Genomic DNA, 22,250 nt, shown 5'->3' with positions numbered 1-22,250 from the left:
GGAGACCTTGAACTATTATGCAAAAACCATTCTTCTTCTTTTGGGCAATCACAAAATCCAATGTTCATTTTTTCCCCATGTGCAGATGGTGGACAACTTATTATGTTACTGTGCAGATACAAAATTTATAACAGATGGATATATAGTGAGAGACCAATTGACAAAATCTTAACATACATGTACATCTAATATCCTCAACCTCAAGGTGTTTACAGAAATATTGTCATCAATAGCCACAGTTGTTGCTTTCCCACTAACCAATATCATAAATTAAAGCAAAAACACAGGTCTCTATTCTAACCAGTCAAACTCAAATTCCTCCCATTCATAAAGAGAGAGAGAGAGAGAGCAAAAAATGACCCAAATAAAAGTAGACTAAATAAGTACTAGCAACCTTACCTAATGTCACCGAAAAGCTTGTAACTTTCCCCAATTATATAATCATCCATAATCTACTTCATAAATGACAATATGGGTTTCACTGGAAGCACTTTTGCCATTCCGTAGTTACATTTTGCCATTCCATAGTTACATTTTGCCATTCCATAGTTACATTTTGCCATTCCATAGTTACATTTTGCCATTCCATAGTTACATTTTGCCATTCCATAGTTACTAAGTGGCCAGTGATTAAAATAAATGGATAAGGCTAAAATTTATTGTGTTATATTGAAGGACTTGAAGAAAGTGTTTCATTTAGCAAATGATAAAATATAACTTCATAAAATGGAAAGCTACAAATTTTCTTCCTATATCATACACCAAAGATCAGTGTTGTGGTCCTGCGCGTGTGTGTGTGTGCATGCGTGTCTATATATCTATATATATATATATATATATATATATATATATATATATATATATATATATATATATATATATATATATATATATATATATATATATATAATTTGTCAGGGATTGATTAAGATAAATGTAATAAACTGACTACGAACAGTGCAAAACTAGTATGTAGCTAGCCTAAGCACTTTCGACTCTTAATGAGTCTTTTTCAAAGGCAAATACAAAACATAGACAAGACAAACAAATAAAACAGACAATCCATTGTCTTTGTAAAACTTTACATGCCTATGACTTGTTGTGGATGCTGATATTTTATACTGATCTAGAAATCGATGAGCCAGGGTGGCATCTGTTATTTTATGTAAATGTATGTAAGCGCAAATTATATCCCAGATATTTCATTGTTATCGTTGTAATTATAGGTTATTGGGTGACTAATAAGCAAAGAGAATCACTGAAAACAGAACATGCCAGCTGCAAAAAGGTAATGTTATGTGTGAATGGCTGTCTTTTTCTAGTCTTCTTGGTTTAAATCGCTTGGTTTCAATGTTCTAAGGTGGCGTATCCAGTAAGATTCCCTTTCTTTCCTGGTTTTGGAACTCCATTTGGGGTTGTGAGCAATTGTTACATTAAGTGTTATATCACTGAAAGTGTGGCCATAGGAGAAGTGTTCTGCGACTGGGCTTCTGTACAGCTTCTTTGTCATCCAATCAGATCTATGAAGGTTGATCCTTTTGTGTAGTTTTTCAGTTTTCTTTGACCTACTGGATGCTACAGATCTTACATGTGATGAGATAAATTACATTCTCTGTTTTGCACATTTTGTTTGATCCATGTATGTTCAGTTTTTCTCTAGTCACTATGCTAGAAAATGTCCTGGTTTCAATCATGTTGGCAGGTTTTGCACCTTTTATCTTTTATCGCCACAGGGGCCAGATTGAATAGTGTGGTCTTGGTTAGTGATTGGCATTAGCCTCACCTTGACCAGGATGTCCTTGAGGTTTTTTGGTCTCCGGTAGGCTACTACAGGTTTGTTCAGGAGTATCAATTTTAGTACGTCACACGTCATAACACTGTCAAGGCTAAGGGTTCATACTGTTATACTATTGTCAAGGCTAAGGTGATGCATTGTCATAATATTGTCAAGACTAACGATATGCATTTTGTGACATTTGCACGCATTGGGGTGGGGTTCTTCCAATATATATTAATTAAATTATGATGAAAGTTCCACCTGGGCTCGTGGGGTTAGAAAGTTAAATTAGTGACGAGGTAGATTTACAGCTCTGAGCCCCCAGTCAGCAATGCCAACGGCTAAATTATAAAGAACACGAAGATGAAATTCAATTAATAACAATTTAATAAATTCTATAATTTAAAATGATAAACTCTCAATCACCCGTCTTTCCCTCGACCAAGTGACAGCCTAATTCACCCCGTGATTTACAGTGTGAGTTTGATTTTCCCCCTGTCCTTGCGTCTACTCATCTCTTTCTTTCCTGCTAATTCCTTCCTTCCTTCCATTCCTCCAACACCTCCTTCGACTCCGTTTCCCTCTCAACTATCTCCTCCTCCAATTTCGCTCCCAATTTCCTCTTCCTCCCTTCTCTCCCCTTTTCCTCCTAGACTTCAACTTCTCCTGACTTCTCTCCTTTCCTCCGTCTCTCTATCAGAGACTACGGGACCAAACTGTAACTGGTCTGTCCCTCAAAGCTTCCTTATTTGAAGCTCTCTGTACTTAGAATTTCCTGTTCTAAGATATTCCCGCCAATAACGAATGGCTGTTTGGAGTTACGCTATTCTCCTCTGGGCAATCTTTCTAGCGAACTAATTCTTGCCAGAAGACGCGGAGATATCATTCTACCAAAATCAGGGTCTATCCCCTATCTCGATTCTAATTGGGTGGCGCTGTGACCCTGTCCAATCATCTTAGCGGCCAGTTCAACCTGGCTGGCTGTCTGCAGGGAAAAAAGTTAAGACACTCCCACTTCTTCGGGTAACTTCTTTTGATCTGGACAAACATTTCCACATCTAGGTGATAACTGACTATCTGGCGGCCTCGCAGCTCCTAGGTCTGGCTCTCCACTTCTAGCCACAGCAATCGTACGTTAGGGATTAGTGCTAGCCTAACATCAAACAATGGTTTGTCAGAATTACCTTGATTATACATGTTTCAAACTGGGGCTACTCTGGGTCGGGGTAAATGTGACACATTTTTAAAATATTGTTGAGCCTAAAGTATGCATTGTCATAATAGTGTCAAGGCTAAGGGTATGGATAGTCAATATTGCCAAGGTTAAGGGCATACATTATCAAAATATTGTCAAGACTATGGTTATGCATTCTCATAATATTGTCAAGACTAAGGTTACACATCATAATATTGTCAAGGCTAATAATATTCATTTTTAAAATATTGTTGAGCCTAAGGTATGCATTGTCATCATATTGTCAAGGCTAAGTGTATGGACTGTCAATATTGTCAAGGTTAAAGGTATGCATTTTCATAATATTGTCAAGTCTAAGGTTATGCATTTCCATAATATTGTCAAGTCTAAGGGTATGCATTGCCATAATATTGTCAAGGCTAATGGTATGTGTACGTGTGTTTTAGCTTTTTAACGTAGCTTTTTTTAATATAGCTTTAACAATTTTCTAGTCATATCACTATGATGCCTGCAGTGTGGCAGTTTAAAGTGATGTCTACCACTGGGGCATCATGCCGCAGACATGCAGCATGATGCCCCCCCCCCAGTCACATTATCCTGACAACAGGCCGATCTGCCCTAAAACTAATGTCTTAATCTGAGCACCTAGCAAGGCAGCTGTTAGTACCATTGTTGTAAGTCTTTGGTATGACTCTGCCAGGTTTCGAACCCATGACCTCCCGCATCTGGGGTGGACGCTCTAACCACCAGAGTGTTACTAATGGTATGCACTGTCATAATATTGTTGAGACTAAGGTATGCAATGTCATAATATTTTCAAGGCTAAGGTAAGCATTGTCATCATATCATCATGGCTAAGTATAGATTGTCAATATTGTCAAGACTAAGGACATGCATTGTCAAAATACTGTCAAGACTTCAGGTATGCATAGTCATAATATTGTAAGGACTAAGGTTATGCATTGCCATAATATTGTCAAGTCTAAGGGTACACACTGTCATAATCTTGTCAAGGCTAATTGTATGCATGGTAATAATATTGTATAGGCAAAGAGTAGGCACTGTCATGATGATGTCAAGACTAAGGGTATGCATTGTCATAACAGCTTTCATCTGCTTAGCATTTGGCATATAAACATTCAACTATGAAGTCTGAGCAACAATTTCATACAAGACACATACATTGCAATGTATAATAATATTTCTGTCAATCAAGAAGTTTGAGTGTCATGTACATTAAACTTTCACAGATGTCTCTCTAAAGTGGTATTCTTGACTTGTGAAAGATAATGGTAATGAATAATTCAGGAATAATGTGCATGGTAATAGAATTTGATAAATGTGACAGCGCTTTCCAAACAGCTTTCTAACTTTCCCCATCAAATATAACAATCATTTTGACAACCTTACCCCTCTTTTATATACTGCTTGGTTACACATTTCTCCTCTGCTGTCTTCGTGCTCTTGATACAGATGTGACGTTTTGGGCAAACCCGTTTGCAATCTGTGAATTAAGAGAATATATTTGATTGTGTCATAGATGATCCATTTTCTGGTACATGCTGCACAGAAAGGTACAAATTTATGATGGAAAGCTCATATACATTATATCTCTTGCCTACATATAGCTTTACATGCCATATATACTCATAAAACCATCCCAACTGCAAACTGCACAGACCCTGATCTGCCATTGCTTAATGTACTGGCATATCTTGGTCTGTGTGGTTTGTTAGGAGTAATCAGTAGAACAAATAACACAGACCCTGATCTGATGGTGCAATTGTTGTTTGCAGTTGGACTCAACTTATAAGCGAGTACATATGGTAGTTAACATCATTTAGCCCAAATGCAAGTTTCCTCATATTAACCAAGTTTATTTTTCATTGTCAAAACAATTACTAAGCAAGATAAAACTGTGTTAACAGCAATATTTTAATGTATAAAAGACACAGCTATTATCACAAAGCCTGCCTTAGTGGACAATTCTATACAAGGACACCTGCTCACAGAAAACAAAAATTTAATTATGGATCCATTGTCTTTACTTCTATATTATTTTTAATCTCTTCATAAGGAAATCTGTTTATAAAGGACAAATATTTTTGGTTCCTTTGGTGTCCTTTAAATGGTAAAATACCAATTCTAGGAACACTGTTTATAATAACAAATGGTCACTGGTATTAGAGAGATTCCAAATGCCACAAAATCAACTGGACCAATACCTAGACTGTTCCCTTCCACCTAGATTACACCTATATCAAAAAATATGCTTAGGGCATGCAATAAATTTAAATGTTATCTGAACAAGTTTCAAAGTCACCAAAACAACAATATTTGTTTAAAAATTTTAAATTTGTGAAATTATAACTGGTTTGCACAAAGTTTTAAAGCCATTTGAAAACACTTATAAATCACACCCGAATGGCTTTTTAAAGTTGTGTTGAATTTTACTAAAACAATATTTTTTTTAAAGAATTAAGAACAAGTTTTAAATAATTTAAGTTATTTCAATGAATTTTAAATACATCTGCACTTTAAATGAGTTTTATCGCAATTTTATTGGAAATAAAGGCCGATTAGATGGAAGATAACCTCATTAATATGCAGAGATCTTGCTCATTGTCAAATTTATTCAATATCTTGATGATATACAGAGGATATATTTGGAATTATTTCACAAATGAAGTGGAAACATAGTACTGTCAGGAATGACTGTTCAAAACATTTAGATTTTCTTTCTACCACATACATACTCTTTTATAAGTCGAGTCAAACTGCAAACAACAAAGATTCCGATCTGATGTAGTACAATGAATCTGCAGAACAGGGTCTATGTTGTATGTACTACTGATTACTCCTAAAACCTGCACAAACCCAGATCTACCGGTGCATTATGCAACAGCAAATCTAAGTCTGTGCAGTTTGCAGTTGAACTTGTCTCATAATCAAGTATGTATGTTTTTTTTTTTTTTTTAAACCAAAAACTGAAGATTTGCATTACTGCAGACTGAAAATTCAGACTACTAATGTGCATTGGTACATTCACGGCACTAACTATAGATGTACAGTAGTGTGAGATAAGATGTCATTAGATCCCAAACCTATACCATTATTTTGCCAAATCCTGCAAGCTAACTCAAAATCAGAGAAAGGTTTTCCAGGTTTAATCACCCAATGAAAAGGCATTTAAATCTTTTCTTTTTATTTGCACTCAATTATGTAAATGCTTGAGCAGCTGGGGTCTTGATGATTGGGGACATGGGGTATGTTCGATTTACTAACAGTAACATTTCTGGTACAACTAATATTCTCATTGCATGTGAATCAAGTTTTAAAATTGGATGTGCCTTTGAATAAGATATGTTTTGCTGACTCAGGGTATGCTGTACATTCTGAACAAAACACAAGAAATCTCTTTTCGACACACTCAACCCTGCATGGCCAAGTCTTCTTTGGCCATTCTTTTTTCCAGTGTTTCGGGAAAGTCCAATATTTGTTTTTTTCACAATTTTCATCTATTTCAAACCTGGGATATTTGAGGTCTTGCAGTGCACATGTCTTATAGTAGACTAGTTCCCTTTCTTCGATTCCTGACTCCCTGCCAGTAAATCCATATTTAAACAAACTTATTCATCCATCTAAGACATACAGCAAACCAATACTGTCAATGCTTAGTTTTAGCTATCACTGAGAGCAGACAAATGCTTCATTTGTGAAGATTAAGCTTAAACTGGCGCTACGTGCATTGGATGCTCAGTCAGCTGATTTCCACCAACATTTGACATCACCAGTCTCTCACAATCAATCAAGTTCCAATCTCATCTGTGCAAATTTATGTCGCCCTTTGCATGATTTAATGACTAAACGAATTTGGAATGTCTCTTATTATGCTGAGATATTTAACCAGTGACTCAGCGTGCTGAAGAGATAAAAAAAAAATAGCACCAAATCAATGACGGTACAAATTTAAAACCATACAAGTTTGTCGCCTTAATTAAAACTAATTATTTTTAATAGAAGGGCAGTGGGTGTAGTCAATAGTTTACCTTTTACACCAACGAAAACAAGTGCATTCAGCCATGGCAGTTGTTTTGCATTAGTATGAAGTACAAAGTGAAGGATATTGTTGGATATTTATGCCCACTCCCACAACCAAACTTGAACTAGATGAGATTTTCCTGTTTTTAAGGTGTCTTCCAAGATAAAGCGAAGACATGAACTTGGTAACAAGACGTTTTTAAAGCAATCACGAGGTGCAAAACAAAGGGTGTGGTTGCCAAGGTGAGTCATACATCTAATTAAATGGACCAGCCTGAAATGACCAAAAAGGTAATATCACTGACAATTAACAGGTAGTCTGTCTGAAATAATTTTTCTTGTCTTGTCATGGATGAGAATGGCATATAAATAGATGTATATGTCTGTAATCTGCATACTAGAAATACAATCAATATGTTACCAGACATAAAAGGGCACAACCTAAAGACGGAAAGACCATTAAGCCAATATGTGTATCAAACACGTATCATATTGTAGGCTGTATATGATGAATCATATTGATACACAGCATAGGTGTATTCTTCCTCTCCTACAATATCTTATCATGTAAGTTCAGTCACTGACAGGTTCCATGATTCAAGAATACATGTACTTGGTCTAAGTTTTGTTGTTTGGAGTTTGTTTTCAGGCATTTTTTGATGTCACTTCACTGACTACACAAGAATACACTAACAGGTCTATAGCTGACACACTTAAAGACCTATACATCCTGATGTGATAGGGAGATAAGAGATTAGGAACAGAAAATGAACAAAAACAAAATTAGGACTAATTATGGAAATACAGGTTCGAATAACATACATAATGGCAGATATATTTCCTAAACAGCAATGCAAGTTGTATCTTCACTGGCATTAAAATTGTTCGCATGCTGACACATTTCTGTATATCACCAAGAAATATATAATAAAAGCATATGTTCCAAGTTTTATCAGAATCAGATAGAAAAACAGCATCTAGAGTGGTAACAAGATCATTCAATCAGATGCAAGATTAGCACATAAATATGTATTCCATGCATTATTGAACCTCTCGTGGGTCAATGGTTCTTTCCGGGGTTTCCACGGGTTCTTCCTCCACCATTAATACTGGCCGCCATGAATAGCATATCGTGTGCTGAAAAATGGCGTTAAACCCTACAACAACATTACTGAACCCACTCAAGATAATGATTATATAGGCCCATTTTTCAAGTTGGATTAACAAGAACAGAAACATGGCTTCAGGAAGTATAGCAAGCTTGGCTAATCTGATGAAAGAGCATGTGTGGATCTTGCTGATTATCAAACTCATCCGAGATCAGAATAATTTAAACATACCAGGTATATTCAAAGTTTGATCAAACCTGTATCCGATACACAGATACCAGCGCTGTCACATGCTCAGGCAATCTGATGCAAGAACACCTATGTCATATGCATGGGTCTTGCTCAGTTTTGGATTTTTCCAAGATTCTGATTATATAACCCATACTACAAGTTTGAGCAAAGTTGATTCAGCAATATTGACTATAAAAGTGGCAACAAACAATTCTTGATGGACAAACAATGCTCAACAGATGAAACATTCTGCGTCTTGGACACAAGGCCATACCATGAGTTTACTAGTCAAGTGAGCAAAAAATGTTTTATCAATACAAAAGTTAGGTAATCAATGATGCAGGGAAACATTTTACTGCAAAGAAAATTAAATAGTTTCATTGAATTTAGAATAATTTAATCTTAATTATTCAGGCTTCATGTAAAGAAAAAAATAATGTGTGTGTCCTTGTAAACCACTGTTTGTTATTGTTTGTGTGTGTTTAGTATTTTGGTGTTACATATTCAGTACAGTGATGTCCAATGTCCATATACATTTTGTTATATTGCATGTATAATGAGTGAGTAGCATGCGAGTTGTTTGCACTTCAGGTGCCTAACATGCCACCGCCGATTATGTTAACAAGTTCTCTGTTCCATTTTTCAAGCCTCCAACGACTCTCCAGGAGTCAACATCAACATAACTGAATGCAATAAGTTACTCAATACTTTGCAAATGGTATCGAAGAAAATAACTATAGTACATCAGAATACACGGTGCTGGTAAGTTTTTAATAATTACATTATGATAGTTTTATAATAATTCAGCTCCTTATTATTTTGTGATTTGTCTGTGTCTGATAGATTTGTTTCCTTTTAATTATTTATATATTTTATGTGCATATGTTGTAGGTCTTCTTCCTTGTCTTCTGGTGATTCATTTAGTCAGCATCATAGAGGCATAACTTTTTTATTATTCCCATATACCTGTGACTGCTCCAGTGGCCTAGTGGTTAGAGCATCCGCCTCGGATGTGGGAGGTTGTGGGTTCGATCCCCAGCTGAGTCATACCAAAGACTTATAAAATAAAAAAATGGTACTAACAGCTGCCTCGCTTGGCACTCAGCATTAAGAGGTTAGTGTTGGGACTGGTCATCCTGGTGTCAGGATAATGTGACTGGGTGGGACATCATGCTACATGTCTGTGGCATGATGCCCTAATGCTAGCCATCACTATAAACTGCCACATTCCAGACATCGTAGTGATATGACTGAAAAATTCTTAAAGCTTGGCAATGGAGAATAATGTGAAAATTTCTTGCTCAGCTTTTACATTGATTATACTACCTTCTCAAATAGATGCATTTTCTTCATACAGTGAATCATATTTGTCTCATTGGTAGTATTGTATATTAGGTATTCATTCTGTAATGTCTCTGTTGAGCATCACTTTGGTTTTGCATAAATAAGTGACCATTCCGTTATGTTTGTACCATTTAGAAAGTTTTACAAGTTTTATAAGTTACTTTTGACAGTAGTTTTAGACGAGCTAGTATCACATAAGGTGGTGTCATCAGCACAGAGATCAGTTTCAATATATATCATACATTTTGTAAACATAATAAATAGCAGTGGCCCTAAAATATCCGTGAGGTACTCCACCTGTCAGAAGTTTATACTGAACCTCTATATAAAGGAAACATGGCCAGCAAGAACACAATCCTTAGTCCTTCAGGGGGTACACAATTCCAATTCTGATCTGCTAAGCCTAGCAAGGATAATGCAGGAAAAAATGGTCTAAAAATCTGAGTGTTTTTCTCTTTTGTATTCGCTAAAAATGAACTACTTACATTAAATTTCAATAGCAAAACAATGATTTGTATTCATTCAGTCAAGCAGGGTAAAGATTGCTGTCCCATTTCCTAAGTGTCCATTATAGACATTGCCTGACAATAAAAAAAAAAGGGGGGGGGGCTGAGCTGAGAAGTACAGATGAACAATATTAAAACCAAAATGTTCTGCTTCAGATTTCTACAATGTATGTGAACCTGTATAGAATGCACACACAACAGTTTGAATAACACAGACTGGTCACCCATATTTCTTCCAATATAATATACCAGTAGATAAGGGTCTAGGCTCCTTGCAGGTGAGTGCGTGTTGTAAGGGGAGAGGGTAAACATGACTGTCATTTTTAAAATCCTTATTCACTGTATACTGATGATTGAGGTCTTTCCTTTCTGCACGTCTCCTGTATATCTTATTTACAGTGTCATCATCATATAACAACACGCATGATTAACAGGTAGGTTTTTAGAACATAATTGTGTCTCTTTATCTTGAATTTTTACTTGTGACATTTTTCTCTCAAAGATAAAAGCAGATATATGATGGAGTGCTTCCTCTCTGTAAATTTTTAATGTATATAACTGCTGAACAATGGCAACTATCCAAGCCTGTGCAGCCATCAAATGCCTTTTCTCTTTGCCAGAAATAGCTAATTAGATATATGGAGTATATTACAAATCTTGTAATTTACCGTTGTGTAGTGCATATTGTTGTTTGCTTCAAACATAAGGTGCACAACTAATTTATATCCATCTCCCAGCACATATATCTTGCATACTTGGAGCCAAAACAGGATGCACTAACAGTGTGCAAGCAGGTATTTCAACAATTCACTGAGAAATTCTGCATCACTGTTGTGTATTATCCTCAGTATCTAGCTTATGCTTTTGTTGAGCTCTTTGTTCCCAATGTATGTCCATAAGTTTGTCTGTATCAACATCCTTTAAACCCACACTGGTTCACTGCTTATATGAAAACTATGTGCACAGGGAAAGAAAATGTGTGTAAATCTGATAGGCCCACCACTGCAAGTCTCGAAAAGTTGTTACATAATAATTGCCTCATTTTAAAACGGATCATTTGAGACCTACCTATTTCCCACCCAACCGTATTCAAGGACACTGTCCCATAACAAAATCCAATGGCATATCCACATGTGACTTTCAATTAGAAAAGTAATTACAAAATTTACTAACAAAATATTTTTTAAAATTGCCATTGTAATTTAAAAGTTTTCATTCTGATCACAACAAAAAGACGTTCTTATTCACATCCTTTACCTCAAACAATAAATATCAGCAACGCCAACATTAAATTCACACAATCAGTACAAAACCTAGGTGTTACTCTGGACAGTACTCTCACATTGCACCAACATGTCATGAACATATGCAAGGCTGCATATCTTGAGCTGAGACGCATCAGCTCCATTTGCAAATATCTTTCAGTTGATGCCACTAAAAGACTTGTGTGTTCATTAGTACTTTCAAGACTGGACTATTGTAACTCAATTCTGTCTGGTTCATCTCAATATCTACTCAAAAAAGTTCAAAACACAGCTGCTCGGATCATACTTAGAGTACCATGATCAGAGCACACCTTCCCGCTGCTCTGTACCTACACTGGCTATCCATTCGATCCAGAATCAAACACAAAATTTGTTCTCTGTGCTACGTTTCACTGACACACTCTAGTCCAACATACCTATCTGACCTCACCCATGTATACACACCTGCAAGATACATATGCTCCTCTTCTGACAATCTTACACTCATTATTCCCACTATCAAAACAAAAGTCATATGGACAGCATTCTTCTGCATACCAGGGCCCAGCAACGTGGAATGAATAGCCCACCGAACTTAGACACAAAGACACAGTGATCACATTCAAGAGTGCTTTCAAAACTCACTTATTTCAACTGCAAGAACAAACTTAAAGATCTAATATGGTTTCCTACCTTAAATATTCTCAGCATGTTTTTTATGTTTTCTAATTTCATGGTGTTTGTGTTTGTAATCGTATCATTATATATGTCTTTTATGTTATAGGTTGTATAGGTTCTAATGTTGTAAAGCACTTAGAGCTTCTAAAGATTAGGCGCTATACGAAGTCCTCATTATTATTACTATTATTATTATTATTATTATATCTTACCTCGATCAGGGAACATCATCTGGCCCAAGTTAAAAAACTATATCCCTCTTGCACATGATTTCCAAATAATTAACTAGAATATTCGTAGAGTACTGAATATACATGTTCAAGTTGAATCCAACTGAAAACAACATAGACCAAGATCAGTCATCACATAATGTGCTGTAAGATCTGGCTCTATGAAGCTTGTTCTAGTGAATACTCCTACCAAGCTACACACAGTGTTATCTACTAGCAGATGTGGGTCTATGTTTCTACTGATTTGACCTAACAAACTGCACAGACCCAAATCTGCAGGCACATTATGTGATGGTAGATCTCAGTCTATGCCGCTTGCAGCTGGATCCAACTTATACATGAGTATATGAGGTTCCAGTAAACTTAATTCATTAACCCTTGGAGGTTTTTGTCATTTTCACCTGAAATGCGAGTAGGAAACACATTTTGTGGGCTATTTCTGAATACATCCTAACACATCAACTTCCAAGAGATTTCCCATTACCTAATGCCTAGTTGTGTTAGAAACATCATTTTTCATTCACTATTTCGCTCGCGCATGAGCAGAAGAGAAAAAATTGGAGTTCTGTTTTTTTTTTTTTTTTGCTTAACGGAACCATCATTTTTGTATCGAGACCACTCTTTCTTCCAAATGCCCATCTTATCCTCCTTTTTGCAAAGGTTCACCTGTGTGCAGTTCAGACCAGTCTGTCTTAGATCTGAGGCCAAAAAGTCTAAAATCAGGACACAAAATCGGATTCCGACCACAGGCAAATTTTGGGTGGAAAAAAAAAGGTCCGAAAAATTAGGGTTTTCCGTCTGTATTTTGTAATGCCACCAGAACTTCCAGATTATATGATATCATTGTAAAGCTTCATCTGTCTACCTTTCTATAATACCACCCACTGTAGTGTATCATAGAGGACCTTGACGCTACAGAACTTGTCAGTAAGCTACTACCTCCTGCCACGTAAAAATGGCGCAAGGGGTTAACGAGTTTATATGAAAATGGTCAGACCTGGGTATCTTTCATTGTTATTGTAATTGCCTGTGTATTACAAGCAATTGTAAAGAGTATAGATTTCAGCATTTGATCAAGAAGTCAAATGTATTCATGATCACAATGAACTCTGTTAATATTCATCAAGATTACAGGTTTTGTTATGCTCACAGAAAAACTGTTAATATATTTTTTGCATACAGTCTCACTTTTTTAAGGGTGGACTCAATTCAATTTTGGGGGATAATTTCCCGATCTGATTAAAATCAGATCTCCACTGTTATACATGAAGATCTGACAGCGACCGCTTCGGGTTATCATCTGGCAACCTGTTCTTACCATAACTGCTAATTTTATCAGCCAATCAGATGAAGTCTTGTATCTTCACTTTTGGAGACTGAGCAGTGTGGATGAAGAGCATGAATTTGTACCAAATGATTTGGTTCACATTCAGATTTTTTAAAGCTGCATTTTCATTAGCTAATTCAAAGGTCACCTGAACATGAACCCATAGCGGTCATTGTCAGATCTTCACACAGGACAGTGGTGATCTGATTTTAATCAGATCGGATAATTTCTACAATTGCATGTCCTGGACAATAAAAGCTGCCTCTACATAATACATATGGTGCATAAAAAAGACCATAGAAAATACATCTACATGATTAATTTGACTGGCTGTAAACTTCATGCAGTGCACATCAAACTAGCTTTACTGATTAGAGTGCATTAATCGTGAACAAATCAAATGACAATTAATTTCATTATCTGACAGAAATGTCTTGTTGATTTTGATTTGATTTGACACCAATCATCAACTGAAAGCACACGGTGAATGATCACATATAGAAAATGTGAAGAAAAGAAAATGAAATCCTCAGCAAATACTGCTGCATTTTTTTACACTGCAGAACAGAGAACAAGAAAATGTAGACTTGAATGGGCAAAGTAAATTCCAGAAGAGAATAGTTACTCAAATATGAGGAATTCAAAACCAAGTACAGATCAGTGGAAGGGAAGGCTGTTAATGATTCCCTGTTTTATTTCTAAATGACCCCACAGTCTGACCTGGTATGACCCTTTGGGAACCATGTTTGATGAGTTGGCAAAAATAAAATGTGTTTCCTATTGCATTGATTTTAAAATTAGGTAGAAGGGACATTATAAATATTAAATGTGACTTTTTTTTAAAGGGGGGGGGAAGTGCTTGCCATTGGCAATGAGAAACAGGGATGGTTATCTTCTTCATTTTTTGGCTATCTTGTCTTTTGAGAACATGTTGTTAATTGTACAGAGGCTGTTAAAACCTGTGCACTTGCCTCGAAATTATAGTTCAAATATATGATCTCAAGATCTCAAAATCTTAGCTCTTACCTTCAGAGAATTGCAGGTGTGGATCTTTCAGCCAGTCGGAGTCATGCACTGAAAGAGACTTCATCTGAAGAAAAGAAAAAAAAAACATATTTGTGAAAGTAAAAGACAAAAACAATATCCAAATATAACAGATTTGCCAAAGTAAACAACAAAAAAGATATCCAAAACTATAAGTAAGAAAATGGAAACATGAATCTGTAGACAAATCATGTCAATTAATTGCATGTTACAGTTTCAACTCAGAGCTGTCTTTAAAGTCTGATAACCAAGTGTAATCTTGATTTTTGTCATATCAATTAGCAAGTCTTAATTTTTTTTCATGGCAAAAAGCAAATCTTTATTTTCTTTATAGTAATTAGCACATCTTTATTTTCTTTATAGTAATTAGTAAATCTTCCTTTTCTTCATAGTAATTAGCAAATCTTGATTTTCTTAAGTACAGTGTAATAAGCAAATCTTGATTTTCTTCATAGTAATTAGCAAATCTTTACTTTCTTGATAGCAATTAACAAATCTTGATTTTCATTGTAGTAATTAGCAAATCTTGATTTTCTTTATAGCAATTAACAGATTTTAATTTTCTTCATAGTAATTAGCAAATCCTGATCTTCTTCATAGTATAGTAATTAGCATTCCTTTCTTTCTCTTACTTTGCTATCTGAGTACATGTGTAATGCATAATTTCATAAGGCTGATAATTACAAGGAAACAGAACTGCTGGATCTTTTTATAAGATTTGAAGATAATACCAGCAATAACAGTTCTTTTGAATTAATCTACATTGTGATCCTCATTTATTTACATACTGGAGTATGTACAAGAATGCTCATATTCATGAAGTACCCTCCCTCTATCATACATTTTCGGAATGAGAGTAGCCATAGTTATTTTCATGTCTTGTGTCAAACTAATGAGGATATGCTTTAATTACATGTACATAATGTGACTTGCACTCTCAAATATTTAATTACATGTACATAATATGAATTGTACTCAAAAGTATTTAATTACATGTACATAATATGACTTGTACTCTCAAATATTTAATTACATGTACATAATATGACTTGTATTCTCAAATATTTAATTACATGTACATAATATGACTTGTATTCTCAAATATTTAATTACATGTACATAATATGACTTGCACTCTCAAATATTTAATTACATGTACATATTTAACTACATGTGCATATGACGCACTCTCAATTATTTAATTACGTGACATCCTCTCAAATATTTCAGCAGGGGTAACTCCATCAAGAGGTATGGCCCAATATTATTCTGACTAGTTTCTTTGTTGGTTACTCAATAGTTTGTAAGAATCTTAAAACTCAACAAGATGATAAAGTAGGAATTGAAAATCTACTTTCATCAGAAAGGTATCTAAGCAACACTGACATAGTCCGTTATGACTGGCTTGTAAAACTGGTTCCCTTAAATTCTGAAACAACAGTGACGAAAAATTCATTCAATGTGTTCACAATTTCTTCATCTTCATCAATAACTGGAACTTTATAGTTTAGTTATTGGATTTTTGATTATTTTTTATATTCTTTTGTCTAACTGTAAGTAGTCCATATAATAACGATTCAAATAAAATTAACCATATCAATATTATTTTCTGGAGCTGATTGGCAGCTAAGATCATTTCATTTTTCTGCTTTCAGTGGTAGTTTTGGTAGTTTTGTTGATCAAAAACATGCATCCATGTACATCAAACATTTGTGCAATATTCAAAGATTACCTACCAGTATAATAAATTCTTCTTGAATTTTATATTATCAAAATGCCAAAAAATATCAATATGTAATGGCTTTAGAAGTATCGTATTTATCAGATTTCAAACCAATTTCATTGTATGGAAAACAGGGAAATGATCTTTTAAACCTATCCTAAGATTTTGTTTGCACAACATTTTCCTGCACTGTCATATGGATGTGATCCAGTTTTCTGATTGGCCAGTTTCTCATGCTGGTTTATCCACAATCTGGCCAAAAGGTGTAAAGATGAAAGTCAACTAATTTTGATTTATCTATACATTCATCAGACATGTCAAAAGTCACATAGGATATAAATTTCCTTTTTGTTCGTCAATCATTTTATCTAGCTGCCTTTCTTCATTCAAAACTGTTTTTTACAGATGGGGATCTATAAACCACAGCAACCAAAAAATGCGTTTCATTCAAATCATTGACTTAAATCCATAATGCTTCAATTTCACCTAATTCAAGAACTGTTCTCCTTGTAACCCACTTTTTGACCAGTTACTAGCCTTCAATCTAGCCTTTTCCATATCAGGAAAGAATACTGGTGTATTTTAATCTTTGCTGCACTGAATAATGCTCAAGGCAAGACAAATATTTGCAACAAATAATAATAATAATAACTGTGACTTTATTCAAAGAGCATTAAACAATTAGTTGCACAGAATTAATCCTCCTTGTGACCCTCTATTAAATGAATATTTACATTTAGACTACATGTACATAGTTTCAGACATACACACAAAATTAAAAAAATAAAAAGCTGTAACTACATTAAGCTACATTTATACATTGACACAATAATCTTCATTTAATTAACATAGTCAATTTGAATTAACATGGTACATCTTGCATATACAGCACAAATACTGTCAAATCAAACAGTTTCCACTTTTTATCCACTGAATTTGATTATAATTAAATGCATTATATTTTGTATTTTCTCTAATTTCCTTTGTGATTCTGTTCAAAATTAGTGATACTGAATAATGAAAATATTTCTTAAAGAGTTGTTTTTTTTGGTTTTGGGATGTAATGGTGGTATGTGAGATGAAATCATTATGTACCTACATATATTTCATAGGCTAAGGTAAGTATTTGTTTCATCATAACAAAAAAATCTCTGTAATCTACAAGCACTGATAGAATTAAACAGTGTACAAATATCTTTTTGCCTGTTTGTGATTGGTTCGCGTAGTCATACATGCAAAAATTAAAACAAGAAATTCTGTATTGTTCTCAGAATTGTTAGAAAATGTCTCTTTTTATTATGTTGATGTTCAAATTCTAAATTTGTATATTTGGGAGATGACCACATTATGATCACCAAAAATTTATGAAAATCCATTCATAGAAAAATGCATATCTATGAATCTGTCAGCATCTTGAACTAATGTACTACACATGTTAGCCCCAGTCCCTGGTAATTATCGAAATGAATGAATGAATGGATGAAATGCTTGCTTTGGTTTGGTTTGGTGCTTTAAGGCACACCAACACATGTAGGTTTTTTTAGTACCAAGGTACATAACTGGAGTAAAGTTTCTTGCCCAAGGACACACCACATTAGCTGAACAAGGCTAGTCTGATGGTAGGATACAAACCTGCGACCATTTTGATCACAAGTCAGACACACTAACCAGTAAGCCACTGCAGTTCCCAAATGAATTGTTCTTGACTACATCGGTAATGAGTTACTATAAATAGGCCAATTTGTGATTTTTAATTAACAATCGGCTTACTGTTTTCAATTACATCTCATTAACACCTCATGCATAACTCTAGTAATATATTATCACAGCTTTATTTGAAGGATAGCTTAAAGCCTTCTGTTCTTTACAAAACACCACTTGAGGGTGTTATTCTTAGGTACAATGTGCTTTGACAAGAAGGCACACATAATACATACCAAGTTTCCCCAGACAATGATTAGTTCTACCATAACTACTGTACATATTTAACCAACATACAATTAATATACACCTATGGCACCCCACCCCACCTCCACCTTTTTGTGTGAATACAATAAAGAATAATAACTAATCTAAATATTTATCAGCCAAAATTCTGGTGGAAAACAGGTTTGGACAAATTTATTTCAGTTTCCAATCAGTCACCTGTATATGTGCAGTACATTTACACAGTTATACAGTAAAAGTGACAGGTGTTCCTTGTAGATTAAAGATGGAGTGCCTACCTCTAAAGTAAAACTGGCACATCAAGTACAGAAAGTGTCAACCCAATGATTGACAAGTCACCTCTGTTCCAAGAACTGGATAGGCAGTTGTCACTTGTGTATAATAGAGACATTATTCTACAGCTGACCTTTTGGGCAACACCAGATCATGTACATCACAAGACCATTCATACCTTATAAGGAAACTTCTGTCCATGTGTGCATCTGTAACATGGCAGTAACTGATTTGAAACATCATCTGTGGTCATTTTTAAATGATTTAAAAGGAAATAAATTAAATAACTATATTCTTTCTAAGTTCAAAAAAAATGAAAAAATTCTTTCATGGCAATAAAGCAAACATTTTGATAACAATAAGTTTTTAAAATAAGTTATTCCTCTTTTATAAGAAATGTACCTAAGGAAGTGAATTTTGCATGAATTTTTAATTAAAACTGATATAATAGAATGAAAGGGGAAAAAAAGTGTTTCTGGTCAGCCAACTGTCCATTTCTCAATGCTGAGCATAGCATTTTTTCCCTCATGGGGAAAAAAAAACAATTAAAAGGAAATCAAATCACAAAAAATATATATAATGATCATTTAAAAAAAAACAACACCTACTTTAATTCTAAAACCAGTGCAATAGGAAACACATATTTGGGAAGGGGGCAGATTATGGTCTTGCTCCATCCATGAGCATATGTGAGATATGTATAGTCTACTATTCTACATCTGTACCTGAGAAAAGGTCATGGAAAGTCTTTTTCTTATTTTAGTAATGGTTGCCATATTTTATGGTGGATCCAAGAAGGACTCTATATCAGAATGCTTTCTTGTAATATTGGTCAACTTTGTAACGCGAATTTTACAAGAAGTCGTTTCATGGGGGTGGGGTGGCTTTCTATTTGTAGCAGAATGAAACGTAGTTTTTCTAAAAACAAATTCGGAAATAAAGGTCAGTGTAGCTTAGATATCTTGCCAATGAAACTGAAGATTTAGCCTTGATAAAAGTATTATATGAAGAAAAGGGCCCATGTGGGCTTGATACTGCTAACATGGCATATATAACTTAACATCAGACTATTTCATTAGGAAGGCATATCTCCTAAACTGTATAAACCATGTCAATTTTAACTCTCTGCCTATTATAAGTCTGATATAAATCATTTCCAATGCAAAAGGGCATAGACAATACACCTTATTAATAGTCCCTAGGTCATAGGTGATCAAAATCGTCCAAATCTTTATGAAATAAATACATTTTCCATAGACAATATACACAGTCTCTTGGTAATAATCTAAATTGTCCAAATCTTTATGAAATAAATACATTTTCCGCAGACAATATACATAGTCTCTTGGTCATAATCTAAATCGTCCAAATCTTTATGAAATAAATACATTTTCCGTAGACAATATACATATTCTCTTGGTCATAATCTAAATCATCCAAATCTTTATGAAATAAATACATTTTCCAAATTTTATCGAAACTGGATGTGAAATATTATAGCATGCTGGTCTGGACAAATCCATCTACATGATAGCCTGGACAAACCCAAATATTCAATTCAGGTAAGCTCAAGCTTGCAAAATGCTTGCCTGTCAGCACAACTGAGAGAGAAAGATTTATTTCAAGTGTTTGTGAACTCACCACAGTAAATATGTGTGTGTGTGTGTGTGTGTGTGTGTATATATATATATATATATATATATATATATATATATCTTTGGTTCTATGACATGAATGACCATACATTTTAAGGAAAGTTGTGTAATTCTTTTTTTAAACTCTATTTTTTAATTGGCACCATATAGTTATTAATGTGATGAGGTGCAGTTAATTACATACATACATACATGCATGCATATAAATATATATGCCAGCACATAATGGCTAAATTTTTCCAATTCCAATGAAAAATTATAAAAATGTAAAAACAACTGTATGAAGAGTTCAACCAGATATTTAAGGAAGATAAACCCTTCCAAGTAAACATAAACATTCCCACAAGATAAAAGGTAAAATGCTCAAGATAAACAACACCATCAAAAACTTAAGGAAGATAACCCAATATTCCAAATTTGATCAAACCTGGATCATAAATATGGCTCCCTGAGTAGTATCAAATTCAGCTAATCAGATGCAAGATCTCCTCATTAATATGCATGAATATTGCTTATTACTAAATTCATACACCTGACATTTTTATGATATATTCCAATATTCCAAGACTTGCATAAATCGGATCGGAAAAAGGGTGGCAACAAGCTCAACCAATCAGACGCGAGATGTCTCATTAATACACAGGAATCTCATCCTTTATTAAATTCGTCTAAGATATTGATGAATAAACCCATATTTCAAACTGGATCATAAACATGGCCACCTGAGCAGTAACAAATAAATGTTGAGGGTGAGACTACAGATGCTGAACCATGACATTTGACTCTTAATTAACCTACGGCCAGATTACCTACAAATAATTGCTTGTGCAGGAAAAGAAGGTCAATGTCACCTTTTAATCGAGATGCCAACAACAGGATGATTACAGTTTTAATAATTCATAATATATCTATAAAACAATAAATATGCCAGAAACTTAATTGAAAAAAGAAAATTTGTACATCAAGTCACGATGTCTTGTTGTAAATGAGTAACTCTGTTCAATGCAATTATTTTCCCCTGAGGCCCTCTACTAATAGTACTATGTTATCTATCTATCTATCTATATATCTATCTGTCTATCTATATAGATATCTCTCTCTCTCTCTCTCTCTCTCTATATATATATATATATATATATATATATATATATATATATATATATATATATATATATATATATATATATATATCACAATTAGCATTTACAAGTAAACAAACTTGCATACACATTACAAAATTAAGTTTGGAAAATAAGAGGGTTGAATTATAGAGGACAATTATTGTTTTAGTCTGTCTGAAATGCAGCCAGAGTAATGAAAACTCTTTATGACTAGTTCCCTGTTTGCTTGAAGAAATTTTTTTATATTTCTGGCAGTAACTGAACATATAGTTGGTATACAGACATACAGATCAGGATCCATGTTCTTTGTTCTACTTACTACTCCTACCAAACTGCACATATTCAGAGCTGCCAGTGCATTATGCAATGGCAGATCTGGGTCTGAGCAGTTTGCAGTTGAACTTGATATAAGCAAGTACATACATCAATCAAGTTACCTTGTTTCTACACCTTCATTATTTGAGATCTGGCCCATAAGCCTTCATTTAATCTTGTCCTCTTACTGCATCCAGATTTCCAGATATGCTAAAATCTGGCTAATAGTTTATTCTGTTAGTTTTGATTTGATCACGTTTTATTAACAATATCAGGAAAATCTCTGACCAAAAATTCAATATATTTTCTAAAACTTACATCTTTTAAAACTTTAATCCCATTCTAAGGTGCTTCTTGTGAATCATTTACAAACTGTCACAATCAAAACTTTTAAAAGATCACTGTTATGGTTTTGTGATAGCCACATTTAAGTGTCAATTTTTTTAAAAATAAATATTAAAAAAATAGGTGACAATTGCTTCGTCCAAAT

General features: G+C 34.4%; 1 protein-coding gene across 1 annotated transcript in view; it reads right to left on the bottom strand.

The window, feature by feature from the left end:
- Positions 1 to 22,250, bottom strand: part of LOC149802966 (uncharacterized) — a 41,342-nt gene that overhangs the window by 17,453 nt on the left and 1,639 nt on the right. The window contains exons 2-3 of the mRNA XM_089953860.1: positions 14,709 to 14,772; positions 4,383 to 4,476 (exon numbers count right to left, since the gene is read on the bottom strand). Of these exons, the coding sequence (XP_089809986.1) occupies positions 4,383 to 4,476; positions 14,709 to 14,772 (158 nt within the window). The remainder of the gene's footprint in view (positions 1 to 4,382; positions 4,477 to 14,708; positions 14,773 to 22,250) is intronic.

This window comes from Sinohyriopsis cumingii, chromosome 3, assembly GCF_028554795.1.
Source record: "Sinohyriopsis cumingii isolate HCF-2022 chromosome 3, ASM2855479v2, whole genome shotgun sequence".
NCBI classification, from domain to species: Eukaryota; Metazoa; Mollusca; class Bivalvia; order Unionida; family Unionidae; genus Sinohyriopsis; species Sinohyriopsis cumingii.
Note: the sequence above shows the minus strand (reverse complement) of the source record. Positions and strands in the feature narration are given on the sequence as shown.